Source organism: Eucyclogobius newberryi, unplaced genomic scaffold (genome assembly GCF_026437365.1).
Source record: "Eucyclogobius newberryi isolate DKJ021-1_F unplaced genomic scaffold, fEucNew1.0.hap1 SCAF_9, whole genome shotgun sequence".
NCBI lineage: Eukaryota > Metazoa > Chordata > Actinopteri > Gobiiformes > Gobiidae > Eucyclogobius > Eucyclogobius newberryi.
The window spans coordinates 35,797,308-35,814,972 of record NW_027316532.1 but is presented as its reverse complement, the minus strand read 5'-3'; the positions used below and the strand labels follow the sequence as shown (position 1 = coordinate 35,814,972).

Genomic DNA, 17,665 nt, shown 5'->3' with positions numbered 1-17,665 from the left:
CCTTTTTTATCACAGGAGATCATCATTGCACTAACCAAACGCAGAAATCATACGGCAACATGAAATCAATGAATGTTCTAATATTGTACATCTGATTGGACATATACAAACAAATATAATACAAACAAATGATGGCACGCATTGGGAAGGACACAAACTAATGTAAAGCCATAACACCACTTGATGTGCATTAACATCACAAGGTATATGACGTCTACATCTACACTACAGCGATCATGTGGTTTCAGATGACATCACAACACACCAGCATATGCAGGGCAGGAATAAATGTAAAAAGTGTTAATAAATTGGAAGGTTTTTTTTATTGTGTAGTGCAATCACGGCCCTACACATCATCATAAATGGGCTTCGTTTTATATTTGGATATTCATTGCCATCGTTCAATACAAAAAAAACCTGACTCTTACGTGTGATGCTATTATATTCTAGTCTGGGCAAATAAGCTGTTTTGTAGAAATAGGTAACTTTCCGTTCACCTTGTATGTATTTCTAATGACTCTTATAAGCGAAATGGGTCCCACTTACCCACACGTATGAGAATCAGGGCTCTGCTTATTCTGTTTGGTGTCGGAGGGATTAATGTTCAAGGGCAGTGAAAACGTGGTGGTTGCCCTCCTGTGTGCCAACTTGGCTTAGTTCATCTGCAAGGATTTCTTTGTAGCGGCACATCAACACAAATCGCTCAAGCTTCCAAGCACTGGATCAAACCCAACCAAAGGATGAATATTCTTGGACAGAGACACCAGAATAGCAAATAGCAAATAAAGCCAATTTACAGCCTTAAAAACAGATTCTTCTGAGATGTCGTCAATACTTCCATTACAAAGTGTGATTAAAAAATAAATAAAAAATGCTTAAAATCCTCTAAATGCTCCCAGACATTTTTGATTCACGTTTAATCTGATGTTTGTTTGAGCAAACAACAAATTTCTGCAGTAGCTAAGATACGAGCCAGATGGTCGTAAAAAACAAGGAAGCAAAGAACATAAAAGTCATTCTGCCATCGACATGAAAACAAATGTGCAAAAGCAGCAGATGTGTCATGCACATGTTTCATTTTTAATAATTGTGTAGGAATGGCGGTGATAAAAATGTCAAGAGAGAGTTTAGGATGCGTTACCCTGAGTCCACAGGCAAATGATCTCAGAACAAAAACGTGTCCCGTAAAGAGCGTTTGAGAGCGTGTTCTTACCCAGATATGGTATACAGGCGACCATGCTCTGGCTGCTGATGTAGTCTCTGAGCCTCTTGTAGTTGTCCTCTTTAGACATCAGGTAGTCCAGCTTATCAAACGTCGCCTTGTCCTTCCGACTGAGTAACTGATGGGTAAAAAAGAATATTTAGGAAAATCCAGAGAAGCAGAACCATTTCCTTATGTATGTTTTGGCCCATTTGTCATCTTTGAGGCAGGTGCGTTGTGGCCAGAAAGAGCTCGACGGTCTAAAGATTCCCCTGTGGTTTTGTGGACCAGAGAAATGCTCACTATTACCTCAGAGTATTATTATGCTATTATATAAGGTCTGCTTCTCCAATAAAAAATATTTTTCTTATAACATTGTATGACAAAGCACATTGATACATGGCTATTTATTTGATTACAAAATAAAAGTGGCCTAATTGTGTGTTTTATCACCGGTATATTATTATATTAATTTAATTATTTATATTGCATTTGTGGTTCAATTTAGTATAGACCAGGGATTGCCAGAGGCATTAACGAAAACTGAGCTCAAAATCATTTTTACATATATTTGTTTAATGAGTATTAAGCCAACATTCATTATTAATTGTATTTTATATGCAAATCTAAAATATAAAACATTGCATATTTTTTTTAATAGGGCCCATAGTATTTTCAGATGGATAAGGGAGCGCAGCACTGCCAGAGTTTTGACTGATGAAAAATGTAACATAATACAATGTTTTACATTTTACAGTTAATTAGTTTCACCATTACAATTGAAAATGAACTATTTTTGTTTTGATTGAGATCTACTAAAAAGGTTCAAGTGTTTTTACTCTATAACTAGCTTTTGTCACTCAAGTCTCAACTGCTTTCTTTTGAGATACTTACCGCCCATGTTTTTGTAAGTCTAAAGATAGGTGCACTTTGTAACGCAGACACCACAGCCATCACTGCATGGAGGTTGTTCATGTCACACAATTTCTGCAAGTGGAAGAATATATATTTAACTTCCTAAAAGCATCATATGAAATCATAATGTAAATTGTCCTGTACCTTGGCAGTACGAATGTAAACACTCAACACCTCAGCCCTGATCTTGAGCGTCTGAGCGTGGAGGATCTCTCGAACCACCCAGAAACTGGTCTAGAAAACACGGACAGACAAATGGAGATTATTACACCAAGCACGTTCCAAAATGTACCCAAAGCCGACCAAAGTGTACTGCCAGGCGGCATTGTTGGTATTCAAAACCATGACACCAAAAACCCGATCTTGAGCGATGTTTAGCTTCTTCAAAGCACAAAGTGGATTGTAGGAATGTTGAGATAGACAGAGAGATGGGCCTTGTTAAACCTCTGGACTTTGAGCTCAGAGCCAAGAAAATCTGGCTTGAAACAAAACAATGCAGCGCAAAGAAGGAAGACTGCTAATGGGAAAACTGCCATTTCAGATTTGAGATTAAATCATTTTCTCTTCATGTGCCATTGGTGTCAAGAAAAAGAATAAAAGATGGAAATTTAGAAATACAATACAATACAGTACAATACAATATGGCAGTAACAATTAGAGCGTTTGCTGCACTATGCAACTTTCCTTCAGGGTCTGCTGCCTGCTCGTCTCCATGGAGATGTTCTTGCTTTGCTTGGAATATCCCACAGTATGACATCAAATATATTTATTCAATTAAACTTCTTTTAACTGCTCAGACATATCTTGAAAAACATGCATTCTTACTTTGAGTTTTTGTCTGAGCCTGTCCACAGATCTGACCTGTAACTTGCCTACTGCTTGTCTCCATGGATATATTGGTTTAATACAATACTGTGGATCATTCCAGGCAAAACAGCAACAAATCCGTGGAGCAAACAGATCTCTACCTGAAAAGTTACATAGTACACCTTTAAGTAACAAAATAGAACACATTTTTGGGACTTCTTCTGTATGAAATATAATTAAATGGTGGAAAAGCTCAAATTATGATAAAACTTTTTTTTTTTAAACAAAGACGAGCAGAACGGGGGCAGAGAGAATACATGAAAAAGCGAAATCATTGAAATGAGCTCTCCCGGGAAAGAGGTTAAGAAGACAACTGAAGTGATTAAGCAGCAGATAAGCCCAACAGCCTTGGTCTGTCAGCTGAGACCGGAGCGTGTGGAGGTATGTATGAAGATCCATCCAGACAGGGAGTGATGCTGGAAATCTGAGTCCTTGGGGAGAATGTTGGAAAACCAAAGGTCTGATTACACAGAGACACGCAGGGAAACATCAGTGAATCAATCTGTGGGAGCTCTAGGGAGGAACGAGATGGAAACAGAAAACAGAAGATGTAATAGGAAGGGATTTTAGCTGACAAAACCAACAGCCAGATGTGGGCAGTGGATCAAGTACCATCATTACACCTTAACCGCAAATAGTGAATTCGGTTACATACCTTTTATAGCTCATCAATACTTACTTGTATGTAAAATCAGAAAACCTAATTTGAAGTAATAATAATCTTACGTGAGGAAACCTATTGTCTAATACACGCGCCATTGCCAACAGCTGTCTGCAACTGCCCATTCGAAACCATGTTAATATTTGTACTTTTTCTTCTCCAAGATTATTTATTTTTGCTTTTAGCTTCTGGTATTGGGTCTTTCCACAATTCTTTGATTTAGGTTTGTGGATGGAAAGGCCATGTGTATAAATTAGCTGTGGGTACAATGTCAGGCTCCTTCCTGGAAACAGTCTTCAGGTTTGTTTTGGTTTCAGAGAAGTGGTCGGGAGGCAGCTAAAGAGAGAGCAATTCTTCTTATTGAACCAGCAGCACTCTGGCATGTCATCTTCTCAAACACACACCAATGCAGGTATCTCAAGCAAAACAAAGCCACGTGTGTCTAATTTCCACGACATACAAAGACGAGTCTGTCTAATTTCACCACTCATTCATTATCTCTACAGAGGACCAAGTTATGACGATATTGAACTTTGACCTCCATAAACTGTGATCATCATCTGCTGCTTTAAGCCCAATAGTTCTTTTAAAAAACACGGATATAAAGACATTTTAGAAAAGACTTCTGCAGCAATTACACCATAGTCAGGTTTTAGTTGGGATGACATTTTTTAATTTAAAAAATCCTTTTTTGTTAAAAATGCAAATATGAAGGAATTTTGGGAAATGTCAGAATAAAGTGTTTTAGGAGGCAAATTACCAAAGCCTGCAGTTTTTAGAGTACCATAATTTCTAATTGCCTCCACAAACTACAAAATATCCTTCTTGTTCTGCATAAAAACTGCCAACACTGTAGTTTAGATCGTAAAAACATGATTCTTTTAATCAAGTTTGTAAGTTTAAAGGCCTACTTGAGTCTTTTATCAAGAAACTTTTAAAAATAATTTATAAAACATAAATCACAAATCTAATTGCAATAATTTCCCCATGTGGGACAATAAAGGAATATCTTATCTTATCTTATCTTATCTTAATATTAGTCAGAAACTTCAATGAAGAAATGTTATAAAATGGTTTTGTAACCAATTCATTTAGCCCTAAACTTTTTTTCCATTTAAAGTCTAGGACTTGAGGCAAAGTGGAGGAGCAGGCGTTACTGTTGCATCAGCGACACTTTAGGTCTATATACATCCTCAGTTTAGAGCATAAAGCCGGTCCCTCACATTCATGGGACCAGAGGGCCCATAGCTCCATGTCTCTCTCCATCTGCTCTGGCGTCCACAGCAGCTCGATGAGATCATCTCCATGGCAGCGCTCCTCTGAAAATTCTGCAGCCTACAAATGTCTGACTTAAGGACAGAGGCCTTGAACATCAACATTATGACCCGGAATGACACAGTATTATTGAAGGGGACAAAATCTAAAGATGGAACCTGCTGAATATTATTGCTCAGTTATGTACTGGAAAAGGCAAACGCAGCAACAGGGAAAAACTACAAATATCAGTCTGTACATTAAGTCTCCTGTATCATCCACACTATAAAGTACTAACCATCTGCACAAGCTCATTGTGTCTCAAAAAGTGGCGCACGTGTTTCCCTGGTTGTGCTCAAGGTTGTTCTATCTAGACTTTATAGTTCAAATACTTCGCTTTTATAGCTTTTAGATTTGGGTCAAGGCACATCATTTGTGGTTAATGGTGGTTTCCCGCAAATAATGTGCCATTGTGATTTTACATAAAACTTCTTAGGTTTTATGGTTTGTAAACTTAACAAATGACAAAACCTAAGAAGATTATGTAAAATCACAATGATAGTATGCTTTCTTATGTACTGAAGTATTAAGAGTATTAAATAGTGCTGCTTAATACTTTGGAACAGACAGGTAAAGCGACTCGCAAAAGCTCTGCTATTTCAGTTGTGTTTTATCATTATCACTACAATGTGTTGTTTGGTTTTAACATCGAGCTTTACGTGACTAAGTGATAATGATTTACAGTAAAAGTCAGTTCATTTTCAGCACTTTATGTAATCTGCTTACTGCTCTGCGCTTTGGCCCAATACGAAAGTCAATTCCCCGAAACTAATCCATCTCCGTCTCCAGCGTGCAGTGCCAGGAGCACAACCTTGTGAGCAGATACCACTTTATCCCAAGTCGTTTTCTGGGATCATAGTCGCCAAGCCATTCGAATTTTCTAGGGCTGCCAACTGCTGAGTGTGAGCATCTTGAATTTGAATCTACTATTCTACATGGACACTGCAGGGGAGTTTCCAGGGCTTATTCACAGTTGATAATCACGTCTTTTGTCTGGAGGGTCCTAAACTAAAACCTGACACAAGCTGCCCCTTACATCATTGCCCACAATTCCCTGTTGATGAGTCAGTGCATCAACATAAGTCCTTAGAAGAGAAGCAGATGCAGCTGTTAAATCAATCATCACGCACAAATAAGGGACGCACATCAACATGGAATACAAATATGGTTTGCCACTGATTCATCTGCAACATTTTCTCTATTAGCTGCCATTTTGAACGTTCTATATTCTTACCAAAATGCACAAAACACACAAAGACACATAACATTGCATTTTAGTCTTTTCCAAAAAACTTTCATTAATATTTGGAAATAAATATTAGCTGCCGTGACAAACAACGCAGCTAAAATCTTTCTGTTAGGGCGATGTAAACCTGAGGGAAAGAAGAGCTGCAGACTGGCCAAAGCTCATGAATCTTTCACAGAGCACAGGGACCTGATCCCGTCTCTGGATGCTCTTTGAAGGAGCCGAGAGGCGAGAGGTGATTAAAATGTGTGAACGTGTCTCACCTGGTTAAACCGGCGAGTGAAGGCCACAACGTTCGGGGCAGAGCTGTGCTTCTCCTTCTTGTTCCAGCCACAACTCGACAGCTCCTAAACAAGAACAGGGACGTGAGCGTTAGACACATCGTAGTCAGACAATAAACACAAACATCGAGTGACTTCATTATGGGCTGTCAGAATAAAGAATTTTATGAGACAGACTCCGTACAGATATTAGAGCAGTAATTCTGTCTCTATTATATGGACATTTTATTACAAATATTTACTCATGTATTTATACCGCAAAGTACATAGATATAAATTAGATTAAACTCATGATCCACTCAAAAATCTCTGTAATTATATTCTCCTTTTTGCTGTTGTCCTAAATAAATAATTTTAATCTAAATAAAATAATTGGTCGACTAATAAAAATGTTGGTTCACTAAGATACAAAGATACAATGGACCGATTTCACAATTAAATAATATATCGTGCCTAATTTTCTTATTACCTAATTTAAGATAAATACGGTAGGTTCCAGATTAAGTTTCATTCAATGACTAATTGAGGAGTTGAATTGCTAACAATGGTGTTTTTGAGGATATGTTGCCTGCCATGAATACAAATGATATTCTCCAAAAACTAAGGGCACAGTGCACTCAATAATGCCTTATTATTAAAATAAGTCGTCATATACTAACACTCAAATCAGATCATCACCAAGTACGAGATTTAGAAGCTTGTAATGGGACACAGATCAGGACGAGTGCAAATGTTACTCTACAGTCAGGAGAGTCTTATGTAGCATATGTGAGAATATGCCACTCACAGACTGTTGTTGTGTACCTCTGCAAATAAATATCATATTAGCCGGGACAGACAAATATAATACAGAGCACATCCATTCAAGATGTAATAACGCCTTCAATACTGAAATCTGACCCGCCGCGGCCGCCCTTGTGAGAACCAGGCTGTACTCTGGCCTTATGTGCACTCCTTCCAAATGAGCTCTGGAGCAGACCACACAGACTCAGCCAAGGGGAACCTCCAGCCTCCTCTGGCCTTTACAGACGGCCCAAGGGTGAGCGACACGCACACAAGCGCTGGGAACGCTTTGCACAAGCTCTGTTTCTTCTCCCCGCTCACACAGACAACTTGGTATGACAACTGTCTCTGTGACTCAAGCCACATCAGGACGGGTCCAACCAAACACATGTCAGGATGTGTCTGCTCGTTCAGGACCAAACAACTCACCAGGGTTTAGAGACTGGTTATCAAACACAGATGGAAACAGACGAAAGAAGGGAGAGTTATGTTGGAAAGCTGCCTATTTATACCTGGCACAACAGTTTGATTTCGTGCACAATGGAACATAAATAAAGTTGTGGAAGTTGACATCTAGGACAGTAAGCTACAAATGAAAATAGATATACTGTAGGTTAGACTGGAACACTTGGAGTCATTTGGGTAAAAAGGAGACATTTGGGAGTCTATATTTACTGGTATTGGAAAATGTGAGTGTACATTTCCGACATGCAACTCCATAAATCACAGCTACACTACAAAATGCAATTCTTAATTGTGGCTTTTACAACCAAAAGAGCAGCAGAAATTCCCCAAAAGGTGCAGACGAGGTGAGAAAGGGCAGGTAGTGGATCCAAGTGACTTTTCTTCACAACTAGATGAGCCCTGCCATCCAACACACAATGTTTATTTAAAGTGACTTCTTTAAATAAGTGTTTCCATGTCAATCATCCTGTTCAACCAGACTGGTTTGTCACAGAACCGTCTACCACTAAATTGACCACCCAGGCACATTGTCCACAGTCTCCAAAGTTCATTTCAAAGTAGCTGTTCATGAGTGGAAGATGAGATATGTCTGAACAAGCTAAAAGTGAAGAGAATTTTGAAATTAAAAGACTATAGTGCACAATAAGACCAAATTAAGATACTTCCTCTACTGCCTAGTGTTTAACTCCTCCCACGACAAAGGGCTTTTAGGGAGCATTTACCCCTGAAACATGAAAAAGCCCAGGTTTGGCTAAAATATGAGTTACTTTAGTTAACTTATTTATTAGGCCTTAGTAACTGCGTGTGGATAGTAAAGTCAATGTTTTGTATCCTTAACAATTACAAAAGGTTTACATACAGGATGATGGGCTCTCAATACCATTGCAATGCTTATTCTTTCCTGTTAAATCACTTTCAAATTCTGTTCATCATTTGTTTTGAGGCAGTTCCTTAACTTTAAGTCACTCCAGCAACTATTAAGGTTTTATGATCTCTTGTAAGTTATACAAACTACACTCAAACTAACGACTGTGTTTAGCAAAGCCTTGAAGAGGCGGATCTGTACTTTTTAATACTGCTGTAAAAAAAGAGCAGTAAAACGTCTGCGAGGCCAAACCACAGGCCGACCTTCTCCACATGTCGCTCTGGCACACATTTGATTCCATTGGGAAGACGACATTGTAATACTAGAGTTAAAAGTACAATTAAATAAGCCAAACATTAAAGTGACCATATATATATATATATATATATATATATATATATATATATATATATATATATATATATATATATATATATATATATATATATATATATATATATATAAAAAACATTATAATGTGAAGCCGATTTACTGATGATGTATTCAGCACTTATTTTAAAAAGCGAGTGGTATTTTCAAAAAGCAAACGTTATCTCAAATTGGAACAACCTCATCTCGAAATACCAGACCAATTCCTTTTGTTTTTATCTCTGAAGCAAATGGATGTAGTTACTTTTTATAAATATTTTTTGCATCTCAAACAATGTTAAGAGAAATAAAAGGCCAAAGCCAGGACAGAAAAACTGATTTAGATGAGCGTGAGGAGGAGGCTGGAGAGTGCAGCCAGAGGAGCACAATGTTGAAGGGAGACGGTGGATAAATAATTGCGGAATGTTCTGTATTACTAGATCTGTCCAGAGCTGTACAGGCAAAATATTCTGGACGAGCTACCAAAAGATGACACGAATCAAGTCCATGTTTAAAGCTACAGCAGTGGAAAAGATGTGACATGAAGAACACAAGTAATAAAGTGTATTATTAAAATGCACTGCTGTTTATGCATCCAGCTAACCATACTGTAGGTTTGTGAATTTAAATGTTTATGCATTACCTCATCATACCTTTAATAATATACAAATACAATAATATAGTAATAATATAACACAGTAGAGTGAGTAGTTGTAGGGGAGGTGGTTGTTGGATTTAGTGGATTTAGTAAAAGCCGTACAAACCCAAGCGAAAGACTGGGTAATTCAGTTGTAGTTACCATTAGTGTGTCCACTACCACAAAGTAAATATTATTGATACGTCCACACTTTTCTAGAGCTTTGAAGTCCTTTTAAAACGACAGGAAAGAGACAATGAAATGCTTGTTTAGAGCCAGACAATAGATGTTGGCTCATACGGTTTACATTACACTGTGTAATGAGCGACGCAGGCCTCCATCTATATTCTGTACGGAACCATTGATGCACACGCTCTTTGTAAACAGAGCAACAGCTTTTATTCACATTTTACAAAGAGAGGTCTGTGTTTACGCCGTCTGCAAAAGTAACAAATCTATTTGTTTGCTCAAGAGCAATCAAGTCCTGTAGCTACAACAAAAAGACGACATGCAGAATCCCACATAAGGCCAAGGGAAAAAAACTTAAATATAAATGGAAATAAACGCCTGAAAGTGAGCACACTGATTGCAGGTCTTGTTTTCTTTCCTTGGAGAAGTTGACAACTGGCATAAACTGCCTCTATAATGAAGCACAAAATATCAACCAAAACCACAGAGTTTGAGATCACGATTCATAAATGGTATTTTTGCTTTTTATATTCATAATTTAAAACACACAGAAATAAGAAATATAAGAAATATAGCTAAAAATAAATGTGTTTTACTGAACAATAAGGACTTCTTTATGCCTCAGTTTCTTGTGGGCAGTCTTAGGGAAAGAGATTTGTCTTAAAATAATCAATAAGGCGTGCACCACCAGCGAGATGACAAAGACACAACACTTCCTGAATATTTCATATGGACTTTTAACTTATAACTCAGATAAACAATTACATTTATCAGGGTTTCTAAGGTTTGGACATTTCCCCTGCATCCTCCCTCATCTGTCTTACCCTTTAGTAATTTTAATAGATGGGTATTACGCAAACAGAGAAAAATGGCTTCAGCAGCAGACTGTCATTAGGGATTATTAAAAAAGCTAAATTCACTTAAGATCTTACACAGCAGATGTTTGAAGAAGTTATTTTTCTTCCAAAGTAATGAAACAAGAGCAATACATTGAGAGTCCATTATGCTGTGGAAATAAATAAGCTGCGTCTCATAACTTGTCACTTCACTATTATGAAATACAGATGTGTTTGGCTCTGGCCTGGAGCAGAAGAACACTGTGGCTTCTGAGCTTCGGGGCTTTAACGATAATTGTTGAACATTACAAATATCACAACCACAAAAATCATGTCGGATAATGTAGAATAGTTATGTATATGTTTCCCAAACTTTGAGCTGGGTATTGCTGGTGGTTTGTGGGCCTCTTCTACTGGAGCATCAGTCAAGCTTAAACAGGTTCAAACCGTGGTGGTTTTGTCTTTTGTCCAACATGAGTCAGGTTTTGTCCGGAATAGGTTTGAATTTTGTCCATACATCTGCACCATATTAATGTCCAAATGTAGCTTGAGGCCGACCCGAACCGCTCTGGCTCTCACTGGAAATGTGATAGAGTAAAACACGGGAATGCGATAAGATGTAATATATAACAAGCGTGTGGATGTCTAGTCTCCACTTCTCTGCCTCACACAAATAGTATCAGATTCAGAGCAGTTATGAGTCTGGAAAAATCAGGGACATTTTAATTGTAAACATAGATTTGACTGGTCCAAGCGTTTGTCTAGTTTCAAGAGATATCATGGAAAAATGCTGGAAATAAGTCACTCCAGACATGTAATAAAATGTGAGACAGAACAGCGTTGTGCAATAATGACGGAAAGAGGCACATCCGCTTTATGTAGCGTTATGAAAGTGTATTAAAAACCACAGAGCAAAGCTTTACGGGGGTAAATGGAAAATCACATCCTGTATAGACTTAGCGAGTGCCCCCAATACAATAATTATAGATGTTACTAGATATTTCTTTCTCCCGTTGTAAGTATGTAGATTTATTGACGGTCTGCAATCATAGCAAGCTGCACGTGCAATAAAAAGAGAAAATGTACCAACTATTAAATGACCATTATAGACTGCAATGTACTTTTTATTACATCTATTCAATTGGATTCAATTTGATTCAATTCAACAGCAGTTGCCTTTGAATCACAGGAAATATCAGAACTGCTTTTGAATGGAGAAAAGTGGGAAACATTTTATATAAGCGTACATTTACTTTTGAAGCACATTTAAAGAGTGGTTAGTGCTTTATGAAATGTGTCTCTCTGGATATTTAAGCATGCATTATGTGAATCTTAATGAGCTTTGTGCATAACGGCTAGCTGCAGGTAAATGTCACAGACAACTTTAGGAATGAGCTCTGCGTTTATAAAAGGCATGTCTCAAAGCTAATTCTAACGTTTCTTGACATTTAAAATATGAAACAGAACATTGAAATGAAAGACTACTGGATTGTTTTTATATGATTACTTCAGTTTGGTGTTATTTTGATATTTATTATGCTTTAGACTGGTCATTAGCATTAGCCATAAAGTATTCCCCTAATAGGATATGTGAGTATTTATCCTTTTAAGAGCGACTCGACAAAAAACCCATTAATATATAATAGAAGTAGGAAGTAGTGACAATAACAGTGAGAAAGCCGTTATGCACAGACCAGACTGCCCCTGGTGACTGAATGTGAACGTGTTTCAATTCAATCATTTACCCCATTTAAACCCATAAATGCAAAGATCTATAATGGTATATTTTCTCCAACAGTTTCTAAATCACAGAAAATCTAACTTAAAAAAAAAAGTAAAATCGAATATTGCGTAACAACGTCCCTTTTCCCTTCATTTTGCCGTCCGTTTCCCATCCACCACCAGTCCACCATGTTACCTCATCTCTAACCTCATCCTCAAGACGGCACGTTGAGGGCGCTCGCGTTGCAGAATGGGCCTTATGTCAGTAAAAACATCGTTGCACAACTCACTGATCCGACCACATTATTTAATATTTTCCAGTCGAGGCAGTGAACAAGGAGCCGTACACACGCGAAGACAGACAGACAGACTCACACCTGCGTTTTCCATCATGCGTCTGTGAGGAGAGAGCAGTGACTGACAGCAATGGAAACTCGAGGCTGTTTTAGTGGCGAGGGCTTTAAAGAAACAGCACGATGTGAGAAGGAAAGGTCTTTACATACAGGGGCCAGTGCCAGAATCATGTGGGTCCGTCTGTGGTACTCTCCGGGGATATCTGGGGTTTTCCAGGTTTAATAAAGACATTAGGGGGAAACTTCAGAGCCAAAATCACATCCAACTCCACATCCATATTCCGTTTTACCATCGTTTCATACAACTCAAATGTACCTTTTTAAACATTTTATTCTTGATGGGACTGGATGTAAAATAAATGCTTGCCTCATCTACTTTTTTGGCATACAGTATTTATGTGCAGCTGGATGACATAGTATTGGGCACAGAGATGGGCATTATTGAGACATTCAGACACGATTGTGGATGTTGTTTTGAAGATATGCAAATGTTATAGTAAAAAGGAGCAAAAACAGTCAAATAAAAATGAAAAGTTAGGTTGTATAAACTGATATTTCAGCACTTTTTCTTCATTAATGTGGCCAAACTTTCACACCATCAGATAAATAGACATCAGCTAAAATGCTGTTAATGGGGTCTCTGATCTTACTCATTATCATCCTGACAGATGATGATAAAAAAAAAACAATTGTTCTCGCTCCAAAACATCCTCTGCTGCTCTGATCTCTCCAAGCACACACTTAGCTCACTTTAAAAACTCTATCAGTCAATGAAGCCACATTCCTGTCCATCTGACCAGCTCCACCTTGACATGAACCATCATTTCTCAATTGCCCCCATGGTCCACAGACACGTTTCATTAGGCCTAAAGCCCACTTAGCCAGCCAGTCAGTCGGACTGTAGCCACTCGGGCCAAACAGGAGCATTGGCCCTTAGTAAATCCCTCAGTAGCCTCTGCGTGAACCTGCAGTCAGGGCAGTGGGGCAGAGGGCCAGACTGCCACTGTGACTGCAATAAACACACTGCATTATGGGACGTGACTCTGGGCTAAAAGACATGACATAATTCTACGTTCATACTCTCATAAGTTCTTTCACTAAAGCACTTTTTTTGCCGCTTAACACTTCCTGGGTATAATCTTGAATCCTTTTACATGAGTCCACTCCACGTTGATTAAATAGAGCTGGGTTGCTGGTTTAGGGCATCTGACGTAAATCAAATATGCTAAGGTAATAGGCTGTTAATAAACAAAGAGATTGAGTTAATTGAAAGGGACGTGGTATAGTATACACAATGAACCAATCTGTCTAAATGCTCCACATCAAACGCTGTTGTTTTTGAGAAAATGTAAAAAATACTTGGATGAAGAGGGTTACAGAGCTGGTTCTGGTCTGGACTGTGACAAGTGGAGCTTTCATAGCAGGGGTCAGGTCTACCACACTGCACTGAACTGTGGTTTGAACATTGTTTTGATGAAGCCTCAGTGGCCGACTTTAAACACAACTTACAATGTCTGCCTAAAAGAGCTGAACCCTCCAGACATCAGATACTGCCAGAAAGACTAGGATAGTGTATTTGGCATTCTGTGCAATAACCAAAAACCACACAGGCACAATCATATTTAACCAGACGTGAAGACTCATTTACAAGTAAAATAATTCTCATTGTCCTTGATAACATCTCCAGCTCTTCATACTAACAATTTAACTGACGTGAAAGCGACTCACAGTACTGCCCGGTGGTTGAGTGGTTAAGGCACAGCACCCAGCACCCTTTCCTGTCTAATAAAGTCTTCAGGCTAAAAAAATCTTTCAAAAATAAAAAGCTACTCACCTCCGGCTGGATGGCTTTGAACACCGGCGCATCCATGAGTGTGATCTGGCCCTAGATGAAGAAAACACAACTTAAATATACTTCATTTTATGCTCATGTTTTGTTTTGCTAATCATTCTTTTCATCATTGTTCATCAATTTGCACAGTAAAGACAAACAGTGCCCCCTGGTGGCTAAACAGAGCACACTGGTTTTAACAAAACTAATCCAGCAATGTGAAAAGTCTGTGCTGAGAATCTATAGTTATTTCAACACATTGAAAAGAACACGACATCATTTACTGCATTTGCTCAGCAACTAATATAACTGTCCGGAGCAAAACTTTTGGTGTTTAATGTCCCACAACAAAGTGCTGTGGGAATTTCTTTGCCAGGCTACTTAATATACAGTATTTTTGGTAGTGAACAAATCTATAAAATAATTTTCTGGTTGGATTACATGATTGGCTTATTTATGGATTTTTGTTAAGATCTCGGACACTTAGAAGAACTCCCCTTTGAGTATATGTTTTACTCCTTGTATAGTTTGAACCACCAAAGCACATTTCTAGTTTGTGAATCTGATTATGACAAAGCTCATTCTGATTTGTTGATGACATGTTGTGTTGCATGAGCAGCTACCAAAAATCTGAAACACAGCAAAACTTCAAATCGTATAAATCTTTCCCTTAAGCTGATGAGATCACACTTTTTTTTACATTAGGGTTAGAACAGTGCAAGTAAAAATATGACTTACTGCATATTCTTCAGGTGTGACCTTGAGCACATCGAACACAACGGCATCGAAGCTCTTCTTCAGCTCTGAGCCCCTTTCACTCAGAGATTCTGTGCTGCTGCTCTTCTGGGGACGGGAAAATACAGATTTTAGTTTTAGAGCTTGTGAGCGTTTGATGCACAAGGTCAGGAAGAGAAGGTAGGCAATATTCTGTTCAGTTCCTTCAATCAACATATCACTTTATTGACCTCAGAAAGAGTGGCAACGATGGTGGTGATGCCCGATTGGCCATTGGGCAGGTCCATCATTCCCACAACATCGAACTTCAGCGCAGGAGACCTCTCATCGTCCTCCGCAGCAGCAAAACCCACCACTCCCTCTGAAAAACATCAACAGAACAGAGCGTTAAACCTTTCGAGAAGGCGGCAAAACTAATAAGATAATGTGTTGTTTTCTAATCAAAAACGTCTGTGTACTTGTGAGCATCTGACAGTTTTCACCTCTCTGTGAGCACCATATGGAGCAGACTTCAGGCTCCACAGAGGACAGGACAGACGCGGCTTAGGCTACGCATTAGGAGCAGATCTTCAGTGAAAGGGTGCAGAGGGAGGCAGCTGTCTCTTCTCTTACAGCCAACACTCACCAGCTTACACCTCACTCACAGCCTGCATTCTGTTCTTCTCTGTACTCTGCCGTGTCTTTACGCAAGTATGTACAGGACATACAGAATAGAGCGATAGTTGAAGACCTTGAAGATTTGTCACACTCACAGACATTAAAACTGGAACAGAGCTTCAGCTAATATGATCAAACCACATTAAGTTGTCCAAAATCCATACCTACTAGACGGCCTACTGATCGATACTAAGCTGACAGCAAAACTAGACACTCATTTTACAGCTATCGATTCTGAAAAAGAAAAGTTGGACCTTTTCTGAAAAGTTTTGGAAACGACTTAAGCAGAACAAGTGTATGACATCATGGTATTAAAGAGTGATGTAAGAAAGTACTTCTACTTTGTGGTAAATATAAAACTGTTGCATAAAAAGACTGCTGCTTTTATTTTTGTCATAATCATTACAGTATTAAGCCTTTTCTTTAGTTTTGAAATTGAGATTGAAATTTGAAATACAAGCCCAATCAGAAGCATATATATATTCTTAAACTGGCTGAGTGGTTCAAAGTTAATCCTAAATGAATGCTCAGTAACTTTGTCTTTGTCGTTATGTCGTTATGATGTAGTGTGCAGGATAATGGCCAAGACAAAGATTCTCGCTTGCCTGTTGCACAGCGAGACACTAATGAAAAATAAGGAGACATTTTGAATCCTAAAGACCCCAAAGACACACCTGGGCCCATCTGTCTGTGTCTGGCTCGAGGCGCTGGCACAAACGGCCGCTTTAAGAACCATTAGCGTCCTCCTACAAGTTGTACACAAACAAACAGCGCTGCATCACACTGGACTTTCTCACTTCATTCAGCAGTGACTAATGCTACAAGAAACAACACTGCATCTTTTAGGGGCAATAGCGCTGAATGAATGCAGTGGTCTCCCTTTTTATCTTATCAATGTTTTCGCTTTGGATTATTAACATTGGCTTGCACATTGCTTTACCTCATGACAGAAACATTTAAATCTATAATGAGATAAAAGGTTGTAGGGGTAAAAGCAGAGGAAATATTGGCAATATTATTTAAAAAATATCACAAGATCAACCAACTATGGTCGGGTCAATGAACATTATATTAGTGTGCAGTTGTTGTTGTCGTTTTTAAAGATTTGTAAATGCCAAAGAACATGTGGAAGTTCAACATTTAGACACAGACTATTCTATACAACACAATAAACATGTGATGGTGCATATAGTAAAGTTAAAACAGAACGTACAGTGTGTCAGATGTGCATAGTGCAGGGCTTAAGTCCACTTGATTGTGTCCTGCACAGTCAGGCCCCGTCTTTCTCTTGCTGCCTGAGGAAAAGACAAAAGGGAGATGTTTTTTTAGTTTTGAACTGAAGGAAACGCTGCATTCACATCGACATCACAACTCGAGTGTTTCACATGTTCAGTCGTGCACTTCACAACTACTAAACTTAAAAATAAGGAAGTTATCATTAGAAAACATAACTTGAGTTCAAAATACATAGGGAATATTTGACTAGTTGAACCTCAAGTTTATTTTAAGTTAATGTATCAAAGATGTAATGCAAAATAAAACTCAAATCACACCATTACTTACTTACTAACATATTTAAGATAATCATGGTTAATAATAATAATAATAAAAGCTTGTAAGAACTCAAGTGTCATTTGTGTTCCTTTTGTTGTAATACTTGTATTGACCAGTAGATGTCCTCCTCAGACTAAAAACAAAACCTGCTGCACATGGACTGCACCAGGTAAAAGCCCACATC

General features: G+C 38.4%; 1 protein-coding gene across 4 annotated transcripts in view; it reads right to left on the bottom strand.

Moving 5' to 3' along the window:
- ralgps2 (Ral GEF with PH domain and SH3 binding motif 2) overlaps positions 1-17,665 on the bottom strand; it is a 74,201-nt gene that overhangs the window by 35,013 nt on the left and 21,523 nt on the right. For 2 of the 4 annotated variants that reach the window (XM_072439257.1, XM_072439260.1), the window contains exons 2-9: positions 17,137-17,222; positions 15,501-15,631; positions 15,274-15,378; positions 14,539-14,589; positions 6,468-6,551; positions 2,261-2,350; positions 2,096-2,188; positions 1,214-1,340 (exon numbers count right to left, since the gene is read on the bottom strand). In XM_072439257.1, the coding sequence (XP_072295358.1) occupies positions 1,214-1,340; positions 2,096-2,188; positions 2,261-2,350; positions 6,468-6,551; positions 14,539-14,589; positions 15,274-15,378; positions 15,501-15,560 (610 nt within the window). In that variant the 5' untranslated portion in view covers positions 15,561-15,631; positions 17,137-17,222. The remainder of the gene's footprint in view (positions 1-1,213; positions 1,341-2,095; positions 2,189-2,260; positions 2,351-6,467; positions 6,552-14,538; positions 14,590-15,273; positions 15,379-15,500; positions 15,632-17,136; positions 17,223-17,665) is intronic. The other 2 variants (XM_072439259.1, XM_072439258.1) reach the window with 2 other exon arrangements.